Source organism: Martes martes (assembly GCF_963455335.1).
Source record: "Martes martes genome assembly, chromosome: 9".
Taxonomy (NCBI): Eukaryota; Metazoa; Chordata; class Mammalia; order Carnivora; family Mustelidae; genus Martes; species Martes martes.
Window position 1 is genome coordinate 46812959 of NC_137896.1, and position 24812 is coordinate 46837770.

Here is a 24812-nt window from a genome sequence, read left to right on the forward strand (position 1 = left end):
GAAGCCGCCCAGGGCAAAGCCGGCCGCAGGGAGCCACGGGATCTCGCCCATCTTTAGCCACTGGCTCCCAGCGGGAAGTCAGGCCGGATTAACCGACTGGAAGTTCAGTTTAAGGCAAGTCTTCCGGAGCGGGATTTTGAGAGTGCACAAGGATGCGTGGAAGCAGCAAGGTTTGGGGCTGAAGGATTCAAAGACGGAGCATGGATTCTTTCCACCGAAGGGCGGCTGGGTCTTTGGGAAGCTCCGCAACGACCACTCAAACCACGCGCGTGGCTGCAGACCCCCGGGGCCCTGCACGGTGCGCTGAAGCAAGGTGAGAGGTGGGGTCTCCTGGCTCTTGGGCCGGGGCCAACTCTGGCGGCGACCCTGCGGGAAGAATACGCGCCGAGCACCCCGCCCCTAGCCAACCCCGTCCTGCGGCACGTGGAAGCGCTTTGTCCGCCACCGGCCAGTCTCAGGACGCACGCGGAACGCCAGCTCCTTCCCGGTGCCGGCCGGCGTCGTAGATCCTCCCCTTCTTCGAGTGGCGGACGATGCACCGGACTAGGGGTAGCACCCGGATTACAAGTGCCACGGGCAGGCAACCGAAGACGGGCCCGAAAGTGACCACACACCCCTCCCCCACTCACGTGACCTTCTGGGGCCGACCCAGCTCCGCCCCCGCCGCGCCAGGAACAGCCACGGAACCGCCTTCGCTGTCTTCTGCGCAGGCGCAAACCGTGACTCGCGGCTGGTGACGCAATCCAGCGTGGACTTGGGCTCCAAGCATCTGTCGAATCACGTAACTCTGCCCGAACGGCCTCCGCAGTCAGACGTGCGCGCGCAGCCCCCACCCCCAGACACGGGAGGGGGCGGGGCCGTCTGGGGGCGGGGCGGGCCCGCGGCGGCCAATCGGCGGCGCCCGCGCTGTCCCGCCCCGCCCAGCCAGCCGTCGGTCCCCGGGGGCCTGGTCCGGTGGACGCGCGGTAGCGGCGGCGGCGGCGGCAACGCCGGCTGGGAGGTGAGTGTGCGGCCCACGGGCCGTCGGGGCTTCTCGCCCCAGCCGCTGCCTCCCGACTTGTCCGGGCTTGGCGAGCGGGCCGGCCGCGCGTGCCTTCCCGGAGAAGCGGCGGACCTCGGGGGCGCAGGAGCCTCGGGCGGCCCGGGGTCCGGGTCCAGGCCCGATCTCGCGGGCGCCCTGGATGCCCGCGGCCCAGCAGGCACCGGATCCGTTTGCAGAGGGAGCGTGTGTCCCTTGGAGGTGTGCGGGTCGGAGGGGCCGAGGGGGCGGGGGCGTGCGCCATCCAAGTGAGAAGCCGACCGGACGCGGCCGGGACGGATTGCCGCACCCTCCTTAGTGCGGAGGAGCCGCGGAGAACGGCCGGCGGGAGGGAGATGCTCGGGGACGGAGGTGCGGCCGGGCGCCAGCCAATTACAGTGGGAGATGCAGCTGTCACCCGGGCCGGAGGATTCCTGTCGCCATGATCACGGTCTTCCCTTCCTGTGCTCCGACAGGATGGGAAATCGTGCTCAGCAACCACTTTATTGATTGACTCAGAAATCGCTGTCCGCTGCCTGTCGGTTCGCACGTCTGCTTGAGGGCCGGGTTGGCAGAGGTTTGAGGCAGTGGAGGGCTGCTGGTGAGGACGGGCATCGGATTGAGAGAGGCCTCTGCAGCCGTTTCTCCGGCGCTGGGGCTGAGGTCGGTGATGGTCCTTGGCCCACTGTACCGCCCCTTCCCTGCCTTACCCATTTGGGCTTGGTGGGCGTTCTCAGTTGACTGCGGAGAGTCTTCAGGTAACTGTTCAGGCCTCCTGGATGTTCTCGTTACGGTTGAACTCTCAGAGGACAGTCTTTTTCGTGTTTTGGGGTGGCTGGTGGTTGTAGGAAACCAGCTGTAGCCCCAGGTCCTGGAAACAGTATCACTGGTGGGACTGGAAAACTGGGTAGAGGTGAGGATGGTTTTCCAGGGAAGATGAAGACAAGTTCTGCCCTAGACATGTTGAGTCTGAGGCAACATCTAAGATCTGGCTGAAGGGGGATAGGAGGAGGACAGGTACTTTGGACAGGGGCGGAGATTTAGGAGCCAAAACATACTGTAGATTCTACAAATGAAGGTAGATTCTAAAGCATAGGGTTGGGGTGCATCTTAAGAAAGCACATAGGGAGTCTGAGGAAAGAGTAGCTCCAGTAAAGAAGTGACCTATGCTGGTGTAGGGTGCCACGGAAGCCAGGGGAAGGAGACCTTGGAGTGGGGAGTGAAATCTGCATTTTCCAGTCATGGAAGGATCTAGGGAGGAAAAGCAGCTCTTTGGGACTGCTTAGGTGAGGGGTATGCTGAGCAGTTTCAGTGTGAGTCTGGAGTCCCTGGCTCAGGCCCCAGCCCAACCACTTAATCCTGTCAGTTCCTCTTCTGTGAAATGGGGAAGGTAATAGCGATAATAGCACCTAGGCCTCATGTATGGGAAGCCTCAGGTGAAGCTGTAAGCATTTGACATGTTTGTACTCACTGGAGCCTCATGGGCTCTGCCATCTTTCTACAGAGGAGCAGACTCCTCTGTAGAAAGTTATTAACAAAGTTATTAACAAATTAAGTTATTTGTTCAAGGTAGCACAGCTCGTGAAATTATTCTCATAGAGTAACAATAATTCAATTATGAGGTGTCTAGGGGTGCTGGAAATGGCCATGGATTATGGACTATTTTTTTTTTTTATCAAGTTTTCCTTGTGGAGAGTAGTTATAGTTGGTTGTTTTCTTTTCTTAAGATTTTATTAATTTGTCAGAGAGAGAGAGCATGTGCCTGTGTACGAGCAGGGGGAGCAGTAGGCAGAGGGAGAAGCAGGCTCCCCACTGTGAGAGGAGTGGGATGCAGGACTTGATCCCAGGACTCTGGGATCATGACCTGAGTTGAAGGCAGGCATTTAACCAGCTGAGCCACCCAGGCTCCCAAGTTGGTTGTTTTCTTTCTTATTTTTATTTTATTTTATTTTATTTTTATTTTTATTTCTTTATGAGACACAGAGAGAGCACCAGCATGGGAAGGGGCAGAGGGAGAGAGATAAGCAGACTCCAATGTGGGACTCCATCCCAGGACACTGAGATCATGACCCCAGCCAAAGACAGTCAACCAGCTGAGCCACCCATTCTCCCCAAGTTGGTTGTTTTCAAAGTCAGACATGATCCTCTAAGGTTTGGTAGCCATGTGTTTTAATTATTTGATTTCCTGGTCAAAGAGCTAGACATTATTGTTGCTGTAAATTCTATTATGGTTTTGAGGTGTGACTATAAGCAAGTTAGAAAATGATCTAGATAAGCAGGTTACTGCTGTAATATATTTTATTAAGTATGACTTTGGTTAATTATGTTTATCTTTGGGAGAAATCATAGTAATTTTTTTTTTGTGCAAATACTACCTTACGAGGGTGCATTAGGACTTCATTTTAGAACTCACTAAGAAGTAGTGTGATTTATCTCTTTAGATGAGGAAAGCTAGGTTTTGGTTGTTAGTCAGTTGATATCCTTTAGAGAACTGAAATAATCCTAATTTTTAATCCTTTTACTTCGGTGTTTGCTCAGGCATGAGTAATTCTTGTTTCTGTTTTCAGAGCTGTTATTCGAAAGAAGAAACATGGAAAGTGGTGCAGTTCTGCTGGAATCCAAATCTTCACCATTCAACCTTCTGCATGAAATGCATCAGCTACGCCTTCTTGGTCACCTGTGTGATGTGACTGTCAGCGTGGAGTACCAGGGCGTCCGTGAAGAGTTCATGGCTCATAAGGCGGTGTTGGCAGCCACCAGCAAATTCTTTAAGGAGATGTTCCTTAATGAGAAGACTGTGGATGGTACGAGGACTAATGTCTATCTAAATGAAGTACAAGTTGTTGACTTTGCCTCATTTCTCGAGTTTGTGTACACTGCAAAGGTACAGGTAGAAGAAGATCGGGTGCAGCGAATGCTGGAAATGGCTGAGAAACTAAAATGTCTGGACTTATCGGAGACTTGTTTTCAGTTGAAGAAACAGATGTTAGAATCTGTACTTCTGGAGTTGCAGAACTTCTCTGAGTCTCAGGAGGCAGAAGGGAGCAGTGGCTCCCAAGCCGCTGTTGCTCCTGACCCCAGGGCCAGTTCCCCCGGGGACAGTCCTCTCACTAATGGCCTTGGGGATTCCTCAGATCCCCTAGTAGAGACAATCAGCAATGGCGTGTTGCCAGATATGCCCCCGAAGAAGTCCAGGGAGAAACCTGACAAGAAAAAAGATGCAATCAAGCCTCCCTACCCCAAAATCAGAAGGGCCAGTGGAAGGCTGGCTGGAAGAAAGGTGTTTGTGGAAATCCCTAAAAAGAAATACACAAGAAGGCTGCGAGAGCAGCAGAAAAGTGCTGAGGACGACATGGGGGACTGCCGCAGCCCCCAGGACCCCAACCCAGAGGCCATGGGAGCAGAGGTGGAGCCCGTCACAAAGAGTGAGGAGGGCGGAGTGGGAGTGGAGGTGGCCCAGGAGCTGCCAAAAGCAGGCAGCAGGGAGGACGCAGGCCGCGTGGAGGAGGATGACGACGAGGAGGAGGAGGGCGAGAAGAGGAAGAGCAACTTCAAGTGCACTATCTGTGAAAAAGCCTTTCTGTATGAGAAGAGCTTCCTGAAACACATCCGGCACCACCATGGGGTGGCCACTGAGGTGGTTCATCGCTGCGACACGTGCGGCCAGACCTTTGCCAACCGCTGCAACCTCAAGAGCCACCAGCGCCACGTGCACAGCAGCGAGCGCCACTTCCCATGCGAGCTGTGCGGTAAGAAGTTCAAGCGGAAGAAGGACGTCAAGCGGCACGTGGTGCAGGTGCATGAGGGCGGTGGCGAGCGGCACCAGTGCCAGCAGTGCGGCAAGGGCCTAAGCTCCAAGACGGCGCTGCGGCTGCACGAGCGGACGCACACGGGCCACAAGCCATATGGCTGCACTGAGTGCGAGGCCAAGTTCTCGCAGCCCTCGGCGCTGAAGACCCACATGAGGTAGGGCCGGGGCCACCGGCCAGAGCCACTGCAAGGGTGCTCTTTGCCTGCCATGCGGCCCGTTTGTGTTCCGGGGATGGGGTTGGGGAGAGATCGAGGTCGTTCTAGGGTTTGACCAGTGTGGCTATGTCTGCAGATGTTCCACTTCTTAATTTGTGGCCTCTAGAAATTGGGGGTCTGCTTTGGGACGTCTGTGAATTCTCTTCCTTGGTGGACGTGTCTCTTCTTTATTCAGCCTTCCTACAGGCCCCGGGCTGGTGGCTATCCCCCTCACCCTGTGCCCAGTGCCAGGGCAGAAGCCTGGACATGGAACCCAGGCCCTGCCAGTCTTGTCGCACGGCCACTGCAGGCCAGGCTTTCCCAATCCCAGAGTAGCCTCTGGAGCTTACGGTGCCTGCCATGCTTATTCTTGAGGGCCAGTTGGGCTAATGACCTTCATTTCTCTTTTCCTGACTCTTCATTTAGAACTTGGGCCTGTGACCAGCTGGTCCCACGGTCCCATTGAAGATCTCAGTGAGAGGACTCTTAGGGCTTTAGGACCCTCCTCTGGTTGTAGGCTTTAGGACCCTCCTCTGGTTGTAGGTGTTCGTTCTCGGGGCTTGGAAAGTGCCACTGGTTAGTCTAACCTTCAGAATGAGGACAATGTTTTCTGTTCATAATTTTTGACCTGTAGGTGGAGTACACTGGTTTTTAAATAGGTTTCCTTCCAGTGTTGACTGTTTATGCTTGAAATCCAGAGAAGCAGTTTCTTTTCTTTTCTAGACCTGCCATCGTCAGGGTGGGGCGTCTTTGGGGTGGTAGCATGGTGTTCATTATCTTTTTACTCTGTGATCAGTTAAAACCTTGACATAGGAAGTACGCAGTGAGTCGTGGTTGATGGCTGCTTCATACTAGTTGTGAAACTCAAATGCTGATGCACGTTCCTTAGAAACCAGCTTTTTTCCAGCACTTTGAGAACCGTTCTTTCTGGACTGCTCACGTCGTCTTAGGAGTCGTCAGTAACGGTTTTGATCACATGGTGCTTGGTCAGCCGTAGTCCCCAAGGTGTCTGTGGTCAATTACTCTGATGAGGAAGCTTTACAAATACTGCATGGTACTAGTCAGTGGTGAAGAGAGGGAGCAAAGGCAAGTGTCTGCTGGCCTGGGCCCTGCAGCATCCCCTGGGGAAGCACGGCAGCCAGCTGGCCTCCAGCAGAAACGAACTTGGGGATGGAGGTCATGGGCCTGTGTACTTCCCCTTCAGCCATTCTCATTCGGTCTCTTGGAATAACCGTCTTTGCAGGCTAGAGTGGAAATTGTATTGCAAAGTGAGCTTTGAGATACATCCTAAGTTACCATCTGAATGTTGTACTTTCAGAATTCATACAGGGGAAAAACCTTTTGTCTGTGATGAATGTGGTGCAAGATTCACTCAGAACCACATGCTGATTTATCATAAAAGGTGTCACACAGGTAAATACTCAATGCTGTTGTGATTGAATGTCTTTCTAGCTGTAGAAGAAACTGCCATTTAATTTAGAAGTTGGCATCTACTAAAGTGGTGCAGACTAAGGCCGTGATATAGCTTTTCCATCTTGAAAGTGAGCAAAAACAAATAACTCAAATATGCCCATGGCTCTCTGGAGCAGGCGTGCTCGTGGTGGCAGCCGTGCACACTGGGCGGTAGGAGCTGGCACGTGAGTCTTACGTATCAAGAGGTATGAAACAGTTCCTACTGTTCTAGCCCTAAATTCCATTTCCAGAAATCTGTCTTAAAGCAATTATCCAAAATATGGGAAAAGCTATATGCTCTCATCCCCCTTCTTGCTCTCCCTAATAACAGAGCATTGGAAACAGCTTGATGGTCCAACCACAAGGAAGTGGTTCAGTAAACTGGTAAATCCTTCCCTTCTCGGCACCTGACGGGGCCACTCCCAGGGCTGTGAACATTATGAAAAACACCTGTGTTTGGATATGGATTGGAAAATGTACAGTTGTGCACACAGCTAATTCCAGTTACATTGAAAACCTGCACATAAAAGACTAGATGAAAATAAATTGCTATATAATGTATTAGGTGGTGGGATTCTCTCATTTCTATTTTTCAAAATTTTGTGATGTGATTTTATTATGTGAGGGAGAAAGTTCAAGTTGACTCTATTCAAATTGAGCACAGCCATCCTGAGGTTCAGAACCTTGTTGTATAGGATGCAGAATCTAACTGTTGTACACTGCTGTTATCATACTGATCCAGTTCTTTCTTGCTTGCATTCAAAAAAAATTTTTTTTTTTTGCATTTAAAAATTTTTATCTCTAAAGACTGCCATATGAGCCTCAAGTTCAAATGCAGGCAAGGCAGAACTGAGGCATTTAATGATGGGAATTACTGACACCCTGAGTAAGAATTGGGGATGGACGTGAGGTCAGGTCACACTGAAGCATTAAGTGAGAACTGGTCAGTTGATGAAAATATTAATGTATTCAGGGTCTGTTAAAGCCAGTATTTTTATTTTGATGTTTGTAAAGTCAGGGGCACACCTAATAATCAGATGAGTCTGATTTGTGGGATTAAAAGACTGAAACTATGCAACATGAAGTGGAAACATTTTTCTCCTGTTCTGTAAACCAGCCCAGGTTGGTTGGAGTTGCTGCCCCAGAACAGCGGTGCATATGTGTCCATGTAAACTTCCTCTCCTCTCAGGGGACACTTTGGTCCTGATAAAGTGCCACACCAGTGCTGCTTGGAAAAATCCAACAATTCCCCCAAACAAATTGTAATATCAATTTCTTGTTTGGAATGACTAAGTTTACAAAATGTGGGCCGACAAATGATCTAATTCTAGGCTAGTGGAACCCTTCTTAGGATTCCCAAGGATATTTTACCTGAACTTGCAGGAAGTAGCAGGCATCCTACACGAATAGATGTTTTAGGACAGTTTCAATGTGAAGATGTCACGTGCTGTGACTTCATATGTGTTCTAGAGTGTGGGCCAGCTCGTCGAGGGTTCTGGTGCCTGTAGCATTTCTAACTTTCTGTCTCACCTTTTCATGTAGGTGAAAGACCTTTCATGTGTGAAACATGTGGCAAGAGTTTTGCTTCTAAGGAGTATTTAAAACATCACAATAGAATCCATACTGGATCCAAACCCTTTAAATGTGAAGTTTGTTTCAGGACTTTCGCCCAGCGGAATTCACTCTACCAGCACATTAAAGTCCATACAGGTATGGCTGACATGTCTCTAGGGAAGGGAGTTCCTTCCCTAGTGTGGCAAGGATAATGTCCCAAAAAGTTTTATGTTTACTAGAAAACTATTTAGAATTTAGCATTGTTTTGTGTGTCATATAGCATTTTTAAATTTGAGTTTCTAGTTTCTGGGTCTCACAAACTGGAAAGGTAGGAGTGTTTGGATGTGAATGTGGATATGTGGACATTTTAACACTTTCAGATTAGAATTCAGAGTAATGGTCTAGATATATTAGTGTACACACACACAAATTCAGTTATTATGGGACTTGGAATTTTATATTCCATTACTGTGGAAAACAGGTGAAGTTCTGTAGATGTAGTACACACTTTGGGCTTTGGCCCTTAGGGTAAACCCCCAGAAGTTTAGCATAAACTCCTGATATCACAGGAGTAGATTTGTACCTGTCAGTCGACTCTTGAGTCGTTCCCAGCATAGCCTTCCGACTGCTGCTTTCCAGTGGTCTCCTAGCAGCATGATTCCAGAGCATACCAGAATTCAACACAGTAGGCTGGAGAGATCAACCAGTGACTTTCTTCTCTTCCCATCTCAGGGGAACGTCCTTATTGCTGTGACCAGTGTGGGAAGCAGTTCACCCAGCTCAATGCTCTCCAACGTCACCATCGCATCCACACGGGGGAGAAGCCATTCATGTGTAATGCGTGCGGACGGACATTCACCGACAAGTCCACCCTCCGGCGGCATACCTCGGTAAGCAGCAGCGCAGTTTCTGCATGACAAATCGCTGGTCCCAGGTGCACGTAACTCTAGACAGAAATGCTGGCCATCATTCCATAGGGTGGTCGTAGAAGACGACAGTGCGCCTTTCCTTTTCAGGTTTTCTCTGCAGGGAGCACATTCATAGTGTGAATGAAGAACCAAGTCTCGGGTCCCCAAGAGCACAGTCTGTGACACGTGCTTCTTAACAGTGACAGTGGTGGTAGAGAAATAGTTGGCCATTAGTGGAAGGGTATTTTGCCGTGGTGGAAACTAAATTGAAGTTGAAAAGAGACCATTGTTGTAAAAGATGTACTTGTTCAGAGACACGTTGTGACTTCTGTTTTGTGTTTGATTTGTAGATACATGATAAGAATACTCCATGGAAGTCTTTCCTTGTTATTGTAGATGGTTCACCCAAGAATGATGACACACACAAGACTGAGCAGCCGGATGAAGAATATACGTCATCCAAACTTTCGGATAAATTGCTGTCTTTTGCAGAAAATGGCCATTTTCACAACCTCACCACAGTCCAAGGCAGTGTATCCACGGTGCATGAGAACAGTTCTGCAGACCCAGCCTGCAAGTCGGACGATTGCGTGGTATCTCAGGACACACTGCTGGCCACCACCATCAGTGAGCTCAGCGAGCTGACTCCACAGGCAGACACGATGCCAACACAGCTTCACTCGCTGACCAACATGGAATGAGAGCTTTGGTGCCTGCCAGTCAGATCCTATGCTGCGTCTCCGCATGTGTGATTGCTATATGCAGGTTCACGTCAGGGGCTAAGACGAAGAACTGTCTGCGGGCAGAGTGGGCAAGAATACCTTCTGCACATTTTCCTGAACCTCTGCTAACTTGCACGTCTTTATCAAAGCATTTTTAGAGCTTCCCCTTAAAAAATCCCAGTCTGCATGATCTCAGCTATGCTTGATCGACAAAGCAGTTAACATGCCCTCACTGGATCCTGGTGCAGGTCGTATGCATAACGCTTGTCCTGATGTGTAGGAAGTTTGGACAAGTATGGAACTGTAAAATACAGAGCCCTGGCCCAGCTCATGAAGTTAATGTTAGTGATCTCCCTGGTCTCTCAGCCTGCCTTACCCCTCTGTGTGGGTTTAGTTCCCTGATAATTTTAAGCTATTTTTCTACCAAGCTGAAATAAAACTGGGACCATGTATTTTCAGCTCTTTGCTGTTGAACTGAAGCAAGTCGATTTGCTTGGGGACCCTTGAGTTGAAGAAATGGATGGTTGCATTCATTCTCTTCCACCTCCTGTCTGTAGGCACTAAAAAAGGAATGACAAATTGAACACTTGAAAAATGGCTTTCTGTAATCTGTACTCACAGCACATTCACAGCTAGGAAGTTGGCCATAGAGTAACTGCTGAAATGAAGTGTGGCTGTTGGGTTTCATTCCTAAAGTCTGATTAGGTAAAAGCTGTCCTACCAAAGATTCTAGCAGCAAATGGTGTAGTGTTTTTGCAGAAGTGTAAAAAGTGAAGTAAGAGGCTTTAGAACACTTGAAACACTGTGGAGTCCTTTTATTCACAAGTAGCAATGAGGTGATCTGGCAAATCTTAGAACACAGAGTGTTAGTATTTTTGGCTAGGTTTTCCTGACTTAACTCTGTGACTTTCAGAAATGCAGAATTTCTCTTTTATGTATCAAGAGCTTCAAACAGGCAAGTAGTTCCCTCACATTTCTTTCCTTGGGAACATGTGAGCACATAAGCAGAAGGGACCAAAAGCCTTGGAACTTGTCTTTGATTATGCCTTAAGAGTGGATTGTGAAGAACCAGGAACTTTGCCTTCGGTGCTCCTGTGGCTGGCTCATGCTGGCCTTCTGCTTAAAATGAATTTGCAGTGAAGTTAATTCTTTATTTGCTAAGCCTGATTCTTGGTTCCAGTGGCTTGGGTGTGTGGCCGCATGCTAAGTGCTTTGACTCACATGTAACCCTAAACATAATAATTTAAAGAGAGAACTCAAAGAATTTTTTTGTTCATTAGTTGTTTTCCTTATGTTTTAATTTATTAAACTTGCTGTGAAAACATGTTCACTTTCTAAGAGAAAGGTACTTTATCCTAAGTTCCAGGATGAAGATACAGCTGTACCATGCCAGAAACTAATGTGGGAAGACTCTCCCTAAATGCTTATTTTGTTTTAACTTGTAACATGTTAAGTAAATACTAAAACCACTCTAAGATGTTTTAGGTGCTCATAACATGTTTCACACTTGCTCTTGAAGATGGCAGTACTGAATTTTCAGTGATGACAGTGTATCCTGGTTGTGTTTACAGAACAGCAACAGTGAAACTGTCACACAAGCATTTTACTTTTGGTAAGAATGAGCCTGCCCAGCTGATGTACTGTTTCATGGAATAAAGTCATCTTAATGGAAGGAATTTAAATAATAGATTATTTTGTTACCTACTGGAAGAATTTTTGTCTTGAATTTGTTTCTTTAGAATTCTACAAAAAAATCGTTTAATGTGTTAATAAATGTTTGCTTTCTAAAAAGTTTTGCAAATCTAAAGTTTATTTCCACTGTTAGAATCTAGGCTTTGTAGAAATAAGATCCTTAACTGGAACAAGTATAATTCTCTTCCATTTCATGGGCAATGAAATGTAAAATCAGGGTCTGTAGTCCTAGGATTGTCTATGTAACTGGACTACGTATTGACTCCAGACGTGAAAGCCTGGTGGTGAGGGACGCTGGCCCCCTGTGAGGGACGGCGGCCCCCTGTGAGGGATGGCTTGTGCAGTTGGTGCTGGGGCAGATGCAGAGAGGCCTTTTCAGTGTGATGTGACAGGCTCCGTCACAGCTGTGTCTCCAACCAGACCCATTTCTGTCCTTACCAGGAAAGTAAGGCTGCACCCGAGAGCAGAGAATGTAAAAACCCTGCAGAAAACCCAGCACAGAGGGATTTGTGGGGTGTCATGATTCCTCTTAATCCAAGTACAGCCTTGCTGAGAGAAAACAAGGCTGCCCTCTGAGTATGTCGGTCTCAAAAGTGTGATCAGAAAGTGCCCAAAGTGCTGGTGCTGTTCCTCCCACAGCATCATGAAAGGCGACGGGGTGATTTAGTGCCTTCCAAACATTTTGTGGGAAATGCTCGCAGCACAAAGTCTAAAGCACTCTGCTACCTTTGATTTTACCCAGATTTGTTGTACAGAATTTGAAGAAAGCCATGTTGTGGTGGTGGTGGGTAGAGAAGAACTTTATACTAACTGACTTTAACAGAAATATGGTTTTGCTATATGTGATAATCCAAACCAACAAATTTGAGAGTAAGTTTTAATTCTAACCTATTCAATTTTATACCTTGCCACACCAGGGAAATTTTTGGAGACCAAATGAGTGCTTGTCTCTTAACTAATAAACTTGGTGGTGGTCATGTTACTTGAAGTAACAATATTATTTTGGTGGGAAGTATGAGGCCCAAGACACTCTTACAAAGAAAGAGGCATTCACTTGTACCAAGGTGGCCTCAAATAACCAAGCAGGCTATAAACATGGCTTAGAAGGCCATCTGGCGTAACATCCTAGTTGAGCCCTGGAAAGCACCCGCTTACCTCTGCCAATCTGTACAAGGACCCTTACCACAGCTGACAAAACCAGGTTTTTAAACCACCATGGTGGCTTCCATTAGGAAAGGATTCTGAGAAGAGACATCTGAATGAGATAGATCAACTCAGAATGCCTAGACTGGAACAGCCTGTTCTACCATTCATTTTTTTAAATTTGCTTTGAAATATCTTTATTTAAGTTGTTGTGAATATACTGATGGACCTGACCACTGTTCTTAGAGGGGAGGAGCCGGCCTACAATAGCCCCTACCCCTAACCACATCCCCCTCCCCAGAACTTGAGTCACAAGTGGCCTGTGGCTCGATCTGCCTCAGGGACATGTCACACCCCCTAAGACATCCTGCAGAGTGACATGAATACCCACACTATGAACAGACTTGAGGGGCTTCAGGGTTCCTCACCCCCCCCCCCAACCTAACAGTTTTCTAGAAACCCATCCTCCTTGGACCTGGCAGGTGACTGTGGCCTAAGGGATGCCAACAAAAGTCCTTGCCAGGTGTGGCCAGAATGGACAACACCATGTGAACCCAGGGACTGCACCTACAGGCTAGAACCAGGGCTTCCACATAAATCCTCTGCTAGCAGATCTGCTATAGTGCCTTGCATTTTCAAGTGATGGAGGTTTTGAGGTAGCTAAACTGTTTGGATGGATATTTGAAGAGCCCAGCAAAAATTAGTATCCATTGCCGTAAACCTTAATGGGACCTCCTTCAAGGAAAGGAAGCTATTCTTGATTTGTGTAAATTTACATAGGAAAGACCCATCAAAATACTCATAATTTCCACTTTATTTTCTGTACAGGGTGACATAAAACATACATATTCTTTCTGCTAAGGTAGAGTGATCGTCACAGGGTTAGTTTTCATAACATAATCCTCCAACCGAGAACAAGAGGGAGGAGACCCCGCAGTGCCCGACACAGCACTGCGCAGGCGGGAGCCTGCTCCAGGCCACAGCTCACACTGCAGGCAGGCGGGTCGTAGGTGCCATGCTGTGCTGCCGGGTCCCCTGAAGGAAGCCACAGAAGTTGCATTTGGACATTTTAAATGCACAGTATCAGAGAAAACAATAAATGCACACACTTTGGTTACAGGGATGTCATTACACACTGTCACAACTGTGCAAAAATACTGTTTTCAAATCATTAAATAAAAAAGGAACTCACACAAGCTATAAAAATGTTGCCACAAAAAGCAAAGCTTTCCTGTAAGAAATTTTAACTGACTCAGACTATGAACTAACTCCAGATTTGATAAAATACAAGAACCGGAACATAAATGGTCATTATATTTTATTCATAAAGAACATTCTGTAACTCCTGAAAACCTAACTCGGGCCTCATGGTACTACCCTATGTTGACGGGACATTTCAAAAGAAGGAAGTTTGGATAATGTTAATGGACTTTCTTCTCATTCTCTTATCTTCTGGCAGTTCTGTTCTAGCCATTACAAGTATTTTTACTTTTTTCATGTGAAATATTAAAAACAAAAAATTCTTAACCCAGCCACTGATCCCAGTGTTTATTTCAAGACAAACAAGCAACTCTCCAACTGACATAACAAAATGGTACCAGTACTGTTTTTACAAACCACACCTCTTTCTCAGACAGGGGTCTGTCGGGACCATGTTGAAAGCTAAAGGAATCCTAAGAGAAATTGTTTGGTTCTTACTTTTAAGTGGTCACATCAGAAGGCCTTTTAACAAGTGAAAACAAACCTTGCACACTAGTGATGAAACAAGCATCCTGGCAGGCTAGGATATAAATGCTCTCCAGATGAGAGAGACTTACAGTCTGAGGACACAGACAACAAAAGCATCCTCCTTCCCATACCTCACTTTTACAAAAGTGCATTTGGCTGGTTGTGGAACAGATGAGGCATAGGAACCCACGCTCTGCTCTAATCATTTTTTCATAAGAGATTCTGACAGGAAGTGAAAAAGTACCAAAAGGGCTGCATTCTAAATTGTACTGTAAGTGACAGCCAGCTTTCTTCTAAGAATCCCAGACCTTTAAAGGAAGGAACATTCATCAAATCCCAGGGCGCAAGGCCAGAGTGTCCACGTCTTCTGGTCCATTCGGCCCACCCTGTGACATCTCTGACCTTCCTCTCCACCAGGCTATGTTGGCAGAGGTGACCCCACAACCTCAGCTAGGAAATCCACAGTGACCTGAAGGAGAGCCTCTACTATCAGGCGTCAGCTGGCCCTATCCAGCTACTTTCTTGCTACTTTCTCCCTCATCTCAGCTCAACCTGCTCACCATCCCCTTGCCTTCCTCCATGCTCAGCCCTTTTTGTGGTGTACCCTCTACTACTGCCCAACAAAAGCCTACCGATCCCAGTGGAGACATCCAAAAATGAAAACACCCTTCAAATGCCAGTTTCCATCTGACCTAACATGGGAAATTTCATTATCTGTCTTTAATGATAGCAGCATAATTTTAGAAAGACCTACAAGCTAGGACTGGCAAAAAAATACACATCAAACTTAAGTCAGTTAAGCATAAAAATACAGAGCAGATTCAGAAAACAAGACCATGTCTAAAGCACAGTATCAGCATGTTAAATTCATAAATCAGTAGAGCAAATATTACGTAAACCAAAATGACAACTAAATTCAAACATTCAAGCCAAAACAACTCCATTAGCTGAGAAGAAAATCAATTCTCCTCAGAAGCTCGTTGCCCTTCTTCCCCAACTGGACACATGTTAAACCTCTGTACTGTATTTACCACCCATCACACTTAATTAAAGGGTAAAATTAATGACCTGGTCTCTCTGTGGCCTTGACGAGGATTCACATGGTGGTGGCACACCAGGCATCATCTCAACGTGGACAAGTGTATGAACATGAAAGTAAAAAGGACATGCCTTTCAAATCACTTTTATGTGAATATAAAGGGTTCCACCCCAACTAAAAGTGGGAACTATCTCCAGGAACAGGAAAAACTGTTTTGTACAGATCTCTAGTGTGTGAAGGACTATAAATCCATCAGACTCACCCTGACATTGGCCCACACACATCAGCAAGCCCTGCCAGGAAGGTCCCTTTTCTCACAATGTTAAGTAAGTGATGCTGGCAGACCCCGGCTGTTCTGAATTTTCGCATGCATGTTAGCAAACACAACAATATAAAAAGCAAACAAATGGTCACTAGCACCATCAAAAGAATCACAAGAACAACAAAAACCATTTCTAGTAAGTGAAGCCATAAAGCTCATTCCTAACAACCATCCTGAACTAAACATGTAAACTTAGAGAATACATCCAGCTGCGAATTTTTGGAAAATATGCAAAGCATCTATTACAATGATTAGGCTGGGTACTCCAGTCTAAGAAAATGACATAAAAATACACGACAAAGTTAAACACAGGCTCTGCTGATATCAAAACAACAGGAATAAGATTCTGAAGTAGTTCTCAGAAAACTCTGGGTCTCTGACAAGCATGAAATAGCCCATCGCACCCACAATATGCACGGGAGATTCCCAGCCGTCCACTTCACGAAGACACAAACACAGGGAGCTTAAACACACAGATGGTTTGGCCCATGTGCAACAGAATTAAGCCATTTAATGGGCATCCCGTAAAGATCATGTGGCCCTAACATGAAACTAAAGAGGAGTCAGCTGCATGCCACAAAGACATAAATGTTCACTTTAGGTCCCCGTCTCCTTCTCCATCCCCCTGGATGGACTTTTTGATACGAAGCAACATGGTCGTGAGCCACTGATCCAAGCGAGATATTGAGTCAAATTCCTTCACCTAGTTTTAAAAAAAAGGGGGAACGGGAATTAGTCTATGGAAATATAACCAAAACAAAAAAAAACACCCCAAGCTATTTAAACATTACTAAGTGATAATCCTCCAACCTTCTTCATTTAAATCCTTCATTCTAGTTTATAAATTATCTTCATGAAAAATGGTTTGCTTATATCATTCATTCCAGTTTATAACTCTCTTCATTAAAATGGCTTGTGTGTTCTGTGACTATTTTGATGGAGCTAGTGACAAGTTCCTGTGCTTTTTAAGCTGCTCTATGTGCTAACATGCTGAGCTCCTAACTGCCTTTGTAACTGGAAGAGCATACTTAATGTGACAAGGGAAATGAAACCTTGTATAAGAACAGAACATGGAAAATGCATGGTGTTCTAATATTCACTGAACATGAATAAGCGTACTTGCAGAGACAGGACATGTGGAAGTGGAATCTCTTTAACTCATTTCAGTGCATTACCAGAGAGTGATATTTCAATAGGATTCAAATGGTTTGGTAGCCAAAGTGAAATGGGAAAACATTCCTTTCCACTATTGCTTCAAAGCCATGAGTAAATTAATGGAGGATACTGAGCAATCTGCTTAATTATAAACATAAGATGGCAAATATAGGAAAACAGAAAACTAATGAGTATATATGTAAAAAAAATCTTCCATTTCTTTTATGCCAAGAATATACCAAATTCTGTTTTTTATATTTCAAGCTGTATTTAACGGATTTTACTTTATACTTATTTATGGATCAGATTATTTTCAAAAGAAAACATTCAAACAGCAAGTTTTAACAGTATGTGATAGTCTCTTAAATTTGCCTCCCAGCTAAATTCCACAGGCTAATGGAATTAAGTAATTGCAAAGGTTTGTGAGACATGTAAAACATAGTCTTTGGGAAATACAACTTAGGTATATTGGAAAAATCTTCAAATAAACGTTCAGCACTCATACAATGAAAAGATGTTTCTAAACTTCTGAGAATGTACTACATTGCAAATGCATAACTTACTGCTTCAGTGTAAGCTTCACTGTTCTGTTCTTCATGAGCTTCTAGAAGTTTCTGGTAGCGTAAGCATGAAAAAATTAGTTTGGTAGGCTAAAATGTTCCACCTATGAATAGATACTTTAAATACAGAAATAGCCTTAGTATCACATTAACTGATGTTGCCAAACACCTTACAGAATAGAGGAAATTCTCAAATATAAGCCATAAGTTACCCCAAGTCAGGAATTTGTTTTTTGTGCTAACATTTCTGAGTTGCTTGGTTTAGAACACAATGCTTATGTCTTTGATTCTAATGGCATCTGAGACCTATTCTACAAAAGCAGGAGAGTACCAGTGCTCCTCAGAGAATTAGAGTTTCATTTTAGACCTGATCCCACCTGACAGCAAAGGGTGTTTTTCTTCTTCAAAGTTGTGGTGTTACTTACTTTCAATAACTTACATTCCCTTGAATCAGTAAATGCTGGAAACATCTCTTCATATTTCTCAAGAGCAAGCTGAAAGAGAAAAGCCACTCATTAATGCCCCACTCACTGAATCAGGAAATAAAGCCCTTTCTATCTGAACATCTTACTACTTCAGTTAAGATTTATCTGCAGCCTATTTAAATGTATAAAAAGTATGCTGTTAAACTCAACATCAAAATCAACACAGGAAACCTTGTTCAGTTTGAATTACCAATTTCAGTTAAGAATAGATTTCTAAACCAGTTTTTCTGAATTAGGTTGCTGTAGAGAAGACTACTGGGACCAAATCTAATTTGTAAAAACTCACAAACCAGGTTTCTGTGACCATCCACTACATAAAGAAGCCCGTCCTTAACACTGTCCAGATTCCACATAAATACCACTCTGCTTAAGGCTGGAGGGAAGGACACCTTTCCTCTCAGAAGCTTTACTTCCGTTGTCTGAGCCCCAGACACAACAACAGTCCAAGTCTCTACCTCCTGTCTCCTCAGTCCATGTTCCAACATAATTTTGGAGTTTAAAACAAAGGATGTTATTCCACTTTTATTGTCTCACCCCTTTGCCCCCTAATTTCTTATTCTTTTTTTTAAGATAGATTTGTTTGAGAGAGAGTGAGCGAGCGAGAGAGCGAGCATGAGCAGGAGGGGCAGAGAATCTCCAGTAGACTCCCCAATGAGCAGGAGCCTGACACAGGTCTGGATCCCAGGACCCTAAGATCACGACCTGAGCTGAAACCAAGAGCCTGATGCTTAACCAACTGTGCCACCCAAGTGCCCCAACCACCTAATTCCTTTAAAGCAAAACTACTGAAAGGAATACGGCTACCACTTCGGCAGCAGTTTCAAGATTACAGCTGGGATGCACAGCGTAGTATAACTGTTATTATTATTATTATTATTAATGCATGCAGCTTGGTCTTGCTATAACCAATATCACCCAACAAAGCACATCATGAATGACAGAGGGCCTGAGGTGAGTTCTCATGGCTAAAGTGCAGTGGAAACTGGCGCTATGGGACTCCTTACCTTGGCATTCAGCTCATCTACTATGAAGTGACAGAGGGCTGCTTTAAAGAAGTAGTCCTTTGCACTGTACTTCAACAAAGGATTATCCATGGTGTTTGTCCCAACCTAGGCACAGAAAGCAGAATAGATTTCAAAGGTTTGCTTTTTTATAGTAGGCAAACTGATCCTTACCTGCCCTTTAGAAAATACCTGTGTATCTTACATCAGTTTTGCTATGAATATATTTTTTTAACCCAGTATCACACACTAGAAAATTTTACTATATAAGAAACAATATTTGATACATAAAGTGCTAACACGTTAAAAATGACCCAGAAGACTTCTACTTCCCGGAAGATGAAAAAGACATTACTTTTCTCTATCCCTCCTGCTAAGAGCAACTGAGAGCCCCAGTCACTTTATATAAAATCAACAAAAGGAGACTGAAAAGTAGAGACAAGATAGAAGACCAGCTAGGGTCCTTGAGACACACAGAAAATATAGCAGGGAGTTATCTGGGTTTTTTCTTTCACCTATCCCCAACTTGAAATAGAAAAAGCCAGCAACTCATAAATGCCATACTAGATGCAGGAGGACAGAAACAAAGAAAGAAAGAAAAAAAAAATATTCAGAAGTTTGCTTTCTCTAGCTGAAGGACCTGGAAAAGGGCAACCTAACAAGACAGAAAAGTTTAGGTAATTACTGCTCACTCTAGCCAAACGCCATAGAACACTATGGTCCCTACCCCTACTCACTTCAATAAAGACCCTAGATGGAACTGAGATGTCAATGCTTTTGAGACTGCAATTGTGGAGGAACCCCAAACCCCTACCAAGGTGGCTTCACAAAGGCCCAGAAGGAAGCCATGTCTTCATCCCTGCCAGCTTGTAATGGCCCATCCTCCTTCATGCCTGCTGCGAGGCAATGGAGACTATGTGGGGAGCCTGGGCCTTGCCTTCACCCAGCAGGAATGAGACATCATCTCTTATCCCCCAGCAGTTATGGTTTCAGAAGAGGCCTAGTGTAGGGTTAAGACTTCTATCACCACTTGGCAATAATGAGAACAATTCCAATGTGGTGTTGGTGGAGAGCAAGCAAGGGTGGAAATGGCCACCCCCACCCAGGAGTGAAGCACCACGCCCCTTCTGCCAGAGCAGGGTCACAGAAAACCAGCTGAAGGAGACGGTTTATTTATTTTAAGGAGAGAGAAAGAGAGCATGAGCAGGAGGGGCAGAAGGAGAGGGAGAGAAACTCTCAAGCAGACACCATGCTGAGCACAAAGGCTAACAACAGGACTTGATCTCATGACCGTAAGATCATGACCTGAGTCAAAACCAAGAGTCAGACGCTTAACCAACTGTACCACCTAGGCACCCCTGAGAGAAGGTTTAAACATGATCCAGTCCAGCTGTCATAGTAGCTCACAACACTAAGAAATGAGATCTTAAGCTAAATGAAAACCAACAGATGACAGCTCTGAGGTAACAGAAATGTTAAGATTATACAACAAAGATTTTAAAGGAGCCCTCAAAAAAAATGCTTCAGTAAGCAATTATAAAAATGCTTAAAACTAAATAAAGAACAGAAAGCATCAACAAAGAAAAAAGAAATTTCCAGCAAAAAAAAATCCCATAAGATATAAAGAAGAAACAAATGGATATTTCAGAACTGAAAAGCACAATAACTTCATAAAAAGTGGATAGGCTCAACATCAGAATAGACAGGAGAGGAAAGAATCAGTGAACTAATGACAGAACACTAGAAATTATTCAGTCTGAATAACAGAGAGCAGACAACAGACTGAAAAAAAAAACACACACACAAATGAACAGAGCATCATCAGAGACCTATATGACTATAAAATAAGGTCTAACATTCAGGTTGTCTAAGTCTTGGGAGGAGAGGACAGAGAGAAGGAAAGAAAGAGTACTTGAAGAAATAATGGCTGAAAACTTCCTAAATTTGGCAAAAAACATAGAACTTACAGATTGAAGTAGTGAGTCATCCAAACTGGACGAAAGCAAAGACACCCAAGCCAAGTCACATAAACTTCTCAAAAACTGAAGCTAAGGAAAAAACTTTAAAAGTGACCAGAAGGGGCACCTGGGTGGCTCAGTCGTTAAGTGTCTGCCTTTGGCTCAGATTGTGATCCCAGGGTCCTGGGATCAAGCCCAGCATCAGGCTCCCTGCTCAGCGGGAGACCTGCTTCTCTCTCTCCTACTCCCCCTGCTTGTGTTCCCTCTCTTGCTGTGTCTCTACCAAATAAATAAATAAAATCTTAAAAAAATAGAATAAATACAATCAGCATTAAAAAAAAAAGTGGCCAGAAAAGAAAACAATACCTCACCTACAGGAGAAAAATAACTTGAATGAAAGCAGACTTCTCATCAGAAACTATGGAGGACCTAAGTGGCACATTTTTCAAGTGCTAAAAGGAATTATCAACCCAGAACTATATACCCCAGGAAAACATGCTTCAGGAATCAAGGGGAAATCAAAACATTCCCAGATGAAGGAACAAGGGGAATTTGCACCAGTAAAACCTGCCCTAAAAGAATGGCAAAGGGATGTTCTCTAAAGGCAAAGGAAACAATGAAAGTAGTAATCCTGTAACATCAGAAGAAAAAGGACACAATAACTAAAATATGGGTAAAAACAATAGGCTTTTCTTCTCCTCTTGAGTTTTCTAAATTATGTTAGAAGATTGAAATTAAAATTATATCCTTGACTGAGGTGGTTTTCAAAATATGTAGAGAAAACAGTTAATTTATACTGAATGGGGAGGACAAAGGGACAGAAAGTGACTTCTACATTTCACTGGAAATGATAAAATGGTAACATCATCAACTTGTGATAAATCATGTACATATTACACCTACAGCAACTAGTCAAAGACTAGTATTTAGTCAAAGATATTTACTTGAAAACACTATAGATGATCAACCAACCCACTATAATGCAGGAAAAAGAAAACAGAAAAACAATAAAGGGCATAAATAAAAAACAACAAATAAAATGGCAGACTTAAGCCCGAATATATCAATAATTACATTAAATATAAATGGTCTAAATACACCAATTAAAAGAGATTCAGAGATTAGATTAGATTAGATTGGATATTCAGAGAATAGATTAGAAACTAACATAACTATATGTTATCCATAAGAAACTCATTTCCATTACAGTGATAAAGGCAGGTTCAAAGAAAAAGGACGGGAAAAGATAATATAATATAAATATTAATCAGAAGAAAGCAGGAGAGACTCTACTAATAACAGATAAAGTAGACTTCAGAACAAAGAAAACTACTAAGGACAGCAGGGGACATTATATAATGATTAAAGTGCCAACCCACCAAAAGACATGGCAAAACTAAACATGTATACAGCAAACAACAGAGCTGCAAAATACATGAAGCAAAGACTGACAGTAATGAAAGAAGAGAGACAAATCCACAATCACAGAGACTCCAACACTCCCCTCTCAACAATGTATTGAGATAGAAAATCAGCAAATATATGGAACTCAACAATCCCATCAACCAAGAAGATCTGATCAACGTTACAGAACATGTTATGAAGCAACAGCAGACCCACAGAACAAATGCCAAGTCAGACCATTTTCTTTTTTTTTTTTTTTAGATTTTATTTATTTATTTGTCAGAGAGAGAGCGCGCGCGAGCGAGGAGCGATAGAGCGAGCACAGGCAGACAGAGTGGCAGGCAGAGGCAGAGGGAGAAGCAGGCTCCCTGCTGAGCAAGGAGCCTGATGTGGGACTCGATCCCAGGACGCTGGGATCATGACCTGAACCGAAGGCAGCCGCTTAACCAACTGAGCCACCCAGGCGCCCCAGACCATTTTCTGAGCCATAAAACTTTAACAAATTTTTAAGAATTGAAATTAGTGTATTCTCCAGCTACAACAGAATCAAACCAGAAATCAACAACAGAAAGATAAAGAAGAAAATCTCCAAACACTTGGTAATTAAGCAAAACATGTCTAAATAATCCACAGAAATCAATATATACAATGAAATAAATAAAATAATATAACAGAATTGTGAGACATAGTCAAAGCAGTGTTTAGAGGAGAACTTATAGCACAAAACATGCATACACAACAAAGAGGAAAACCAATAAGCTCAGTTCCCTAAAAAAAGAATAGTAAAATAAATCTAAAAAAATAAGCATGAATGGTGAGTGCTGTGAAGTGTGTAAACCTGGCGATTCACAGACCTGTACCCCTGAGACTAATAATACGTTATATGTTTATAAAAAAATAAAAAAATTAAAACAGAAAAAAAAAAGTAAATAATCAATTAAAAAAATGGACCAAAGATCTTTAAAGACATCTCACCAAAGAAGATATACAGATGGCAAGTCAACATATGAAAAAATGCTCCATATCATATGGTATCAGGAAAATGACATTCAGATAATGATGATACCTCCACACACCTATTAGAATGGCCTAAATTCAGAACACTGACAACACCCAATGCTGACGAGGATGTGGGGCAACAGGAACTTTATTCACTGGTGGTGGGAATGCAAAATGGTACAGCCCTACTGGAAGACAGTTTGGCAGTATGTTACAAAACTAAGCATATTTTTACCATGAGATCCACCAATCGTGCTCCTTGATATTTACCCACAGAAATGGAAAAAAATGTCCATGCAAAAATCTGCTTGGGGATGTTTATAGCAGCTTTACTCACAATTCCAAAACTTGGAAGGAATGAAGGTGAATGGATAAATAAGCTGGGGTACATTCACATAATGGGAAATAATTCAGCCCTAAAAACAAATGAGCTCACAAGACATCAGAGAACATGGAGGAACTTTAAATGCATATTACTAAAATGAAAGAAGCCAATGGGCAAGTCCATATACTGTGTGATCCTAACCATCTGACATGATGAAAAGGCAAAACTATAAAAAATTCCGTGGTTGCCAGGGGTGTGAGGTACCGGGAGAGGGATGAGTGGCCAGAGCACAGAAGATTTATAAAGGAGTGAAAACAGTAAAAAAAAAAAAAAAAAAAAAAAAAAGCATGAAATAATAACATTAGAAATCAATGAAACTTAAAACAGAAGTACAGAGAAAATCATTGAATTTTACCAAATGTTTAAAGAACCAATCGTTCACAAATTCTTCTGGAGAAGGGAATACTTTCCAACTCATTCCATAAGGCCAGTATTACCTTGCTACCAAAACCAAAGCTCTCACAAGAAAATTTAAGATCAATATTCTCAAGAATATACATTGAAAATCCTCCAAATATACTAGCAAACTAACTGAGACAACTTATAAAAAGGATTACACATTATACAGTACAGGATTAGTTTTCTCCTAAGTGAGGTCTTGCCTTTGTCTGTGTCTCCTGGGGAGTCACCTCTAAGCCCCTGCTTGGAATGTCCTGCCTGAAAGAGTGTTTTTGCTTACTTGGATGTCTCTGACAATATGGTTCAGCTCAACCTAAGGAGGAAATGGAGAATCTGTGACTGAGCCACAATAAAAATTCTAGACACCCAGTAAGGTGAACTTCTTCCCCTGTTGGCAATACTCCATGGATATTTTCATCACACATCATTGTTGGGAGAAGTAAGTACTGTCTGTACAACTCCACCGGGGAAGGACAAAAGGAAGTTCTACACTTGCAACTCTCCTGGACCCTGTCTTAAGCACCTCTTCTTTCTGCTGATTTTAATCTGTATCCTTTGGTATAATAAGCCATAACTGTGGCATAACAACTTTCACTGAATCCTGTGAGTGCTTCTAGAGAATTATCAAACCTGAAGGTACTCTTGAAGACCCCCAAACTTTCCAATAATCAAGAAGGATTTATCCCAGGAATGTAAGAGGTTGGTTCAAAATATGAAAATCCATCAATGCAATATAGCATATTAATAAAGAACAAAAAACATTGATCATCTCAACAGATGGATAAAAAAGTGCTTGACTAAAGTCAATATGCTTTGAGGATAAAAACACTCTACAAAGGAAGAAAAGGGTACTTCCTCAAACTGATAAAGCATATGCACTAGA

The 24812-nt window shown here is 43.9% G+C and overlaps 2 protein-coding genes across 4 annotated transcripts in view; one reads left to right on the top strand and one right to left on the bottom strand.

The window, feature by feature from the left end:
- The first annotated feature begins 940 nt into the window (after nt 1-940).
- GZF1 (GDNF inducible zinc finger protein 1) lies at nt 941-11453 on the top strand. 2 transcript variants are annotated; one of them, XM_080814130.1, is made up of 6 exons: nt 941-1000; nt 3586-4984; nt 6342-6436; nt 8018-8185; nt 8762-8919; nt 9288-11453. In XM_080814130.1, exons 2-6 carry the CDS (start codon nt 3609-3611, stop codon nt 9636-9638), a joined length of 2148 nt encoding a protein of 715 aa, XP_080670256.1. In that variant the 5' UTR covers nt 941-1000; nt 3586-3608; the 3' UTR covers nt 9639-11453. The 2 variants fall into 2 exon arrangements, with proteins under 2 accessions (XP_080670256.1, XP_080670257.1); XM_080814131.1 differs by having other exon boundaries at nt 954-1240.
- Nucleotides 11454-13290: 1837 nt separating this feature from the next.
- NAPB (NSF attachment protein beta) overlaps nt 13291-24812 on the bottom strand; it is a 46318-nt gene continuing 34796 nt past the window's right edge. For both annotated transcript variants that reach the window (XM_080812985.1, XM_080812984.1), the window contains 4 exons: nt 18788-18892; nt 17724-17792; nt 17302-17352; nt 13291-16286 (listed from right to left, as the gene is read on the bottom strand). In XM_080812985.1, the coding sequence (XP_080669111.1) occupies nt 16176-16286; nt 17302-17352; nt 17724-17792; nt 18788-18892 (336 nt within the window). In that variant the 3' untranslated portion in view covers nt 13291-16175. The remainder of the gene's footprint in view (nt 16287-17301; nt 17353-17723; nt 17793-18787; nt 18893-24812) is intronic.

Coding starts and splice junctions, on each gene's coding strand:
- GZF1 (XM_080814130.1), top strand. CDS start 3,609: ATGGAAAGTGGTGCAGTTCTGCTGGAATCCAAATCTTCACCATTCAAC. Junction 6,437..8,017: donor TCATAAAAGGTGTCACACAG/GTAAATACTCAA, acceptor CTTTTCATGTAG/GTGAAAGACCTTTCATGTGT. Junction 8,920..9,287: donor CCCTCCGGCGGCATACCTCG/GTAAGCAGCAGC, acceptor TTTGATTTGTAG/ATACATGATAAGAATACTCC.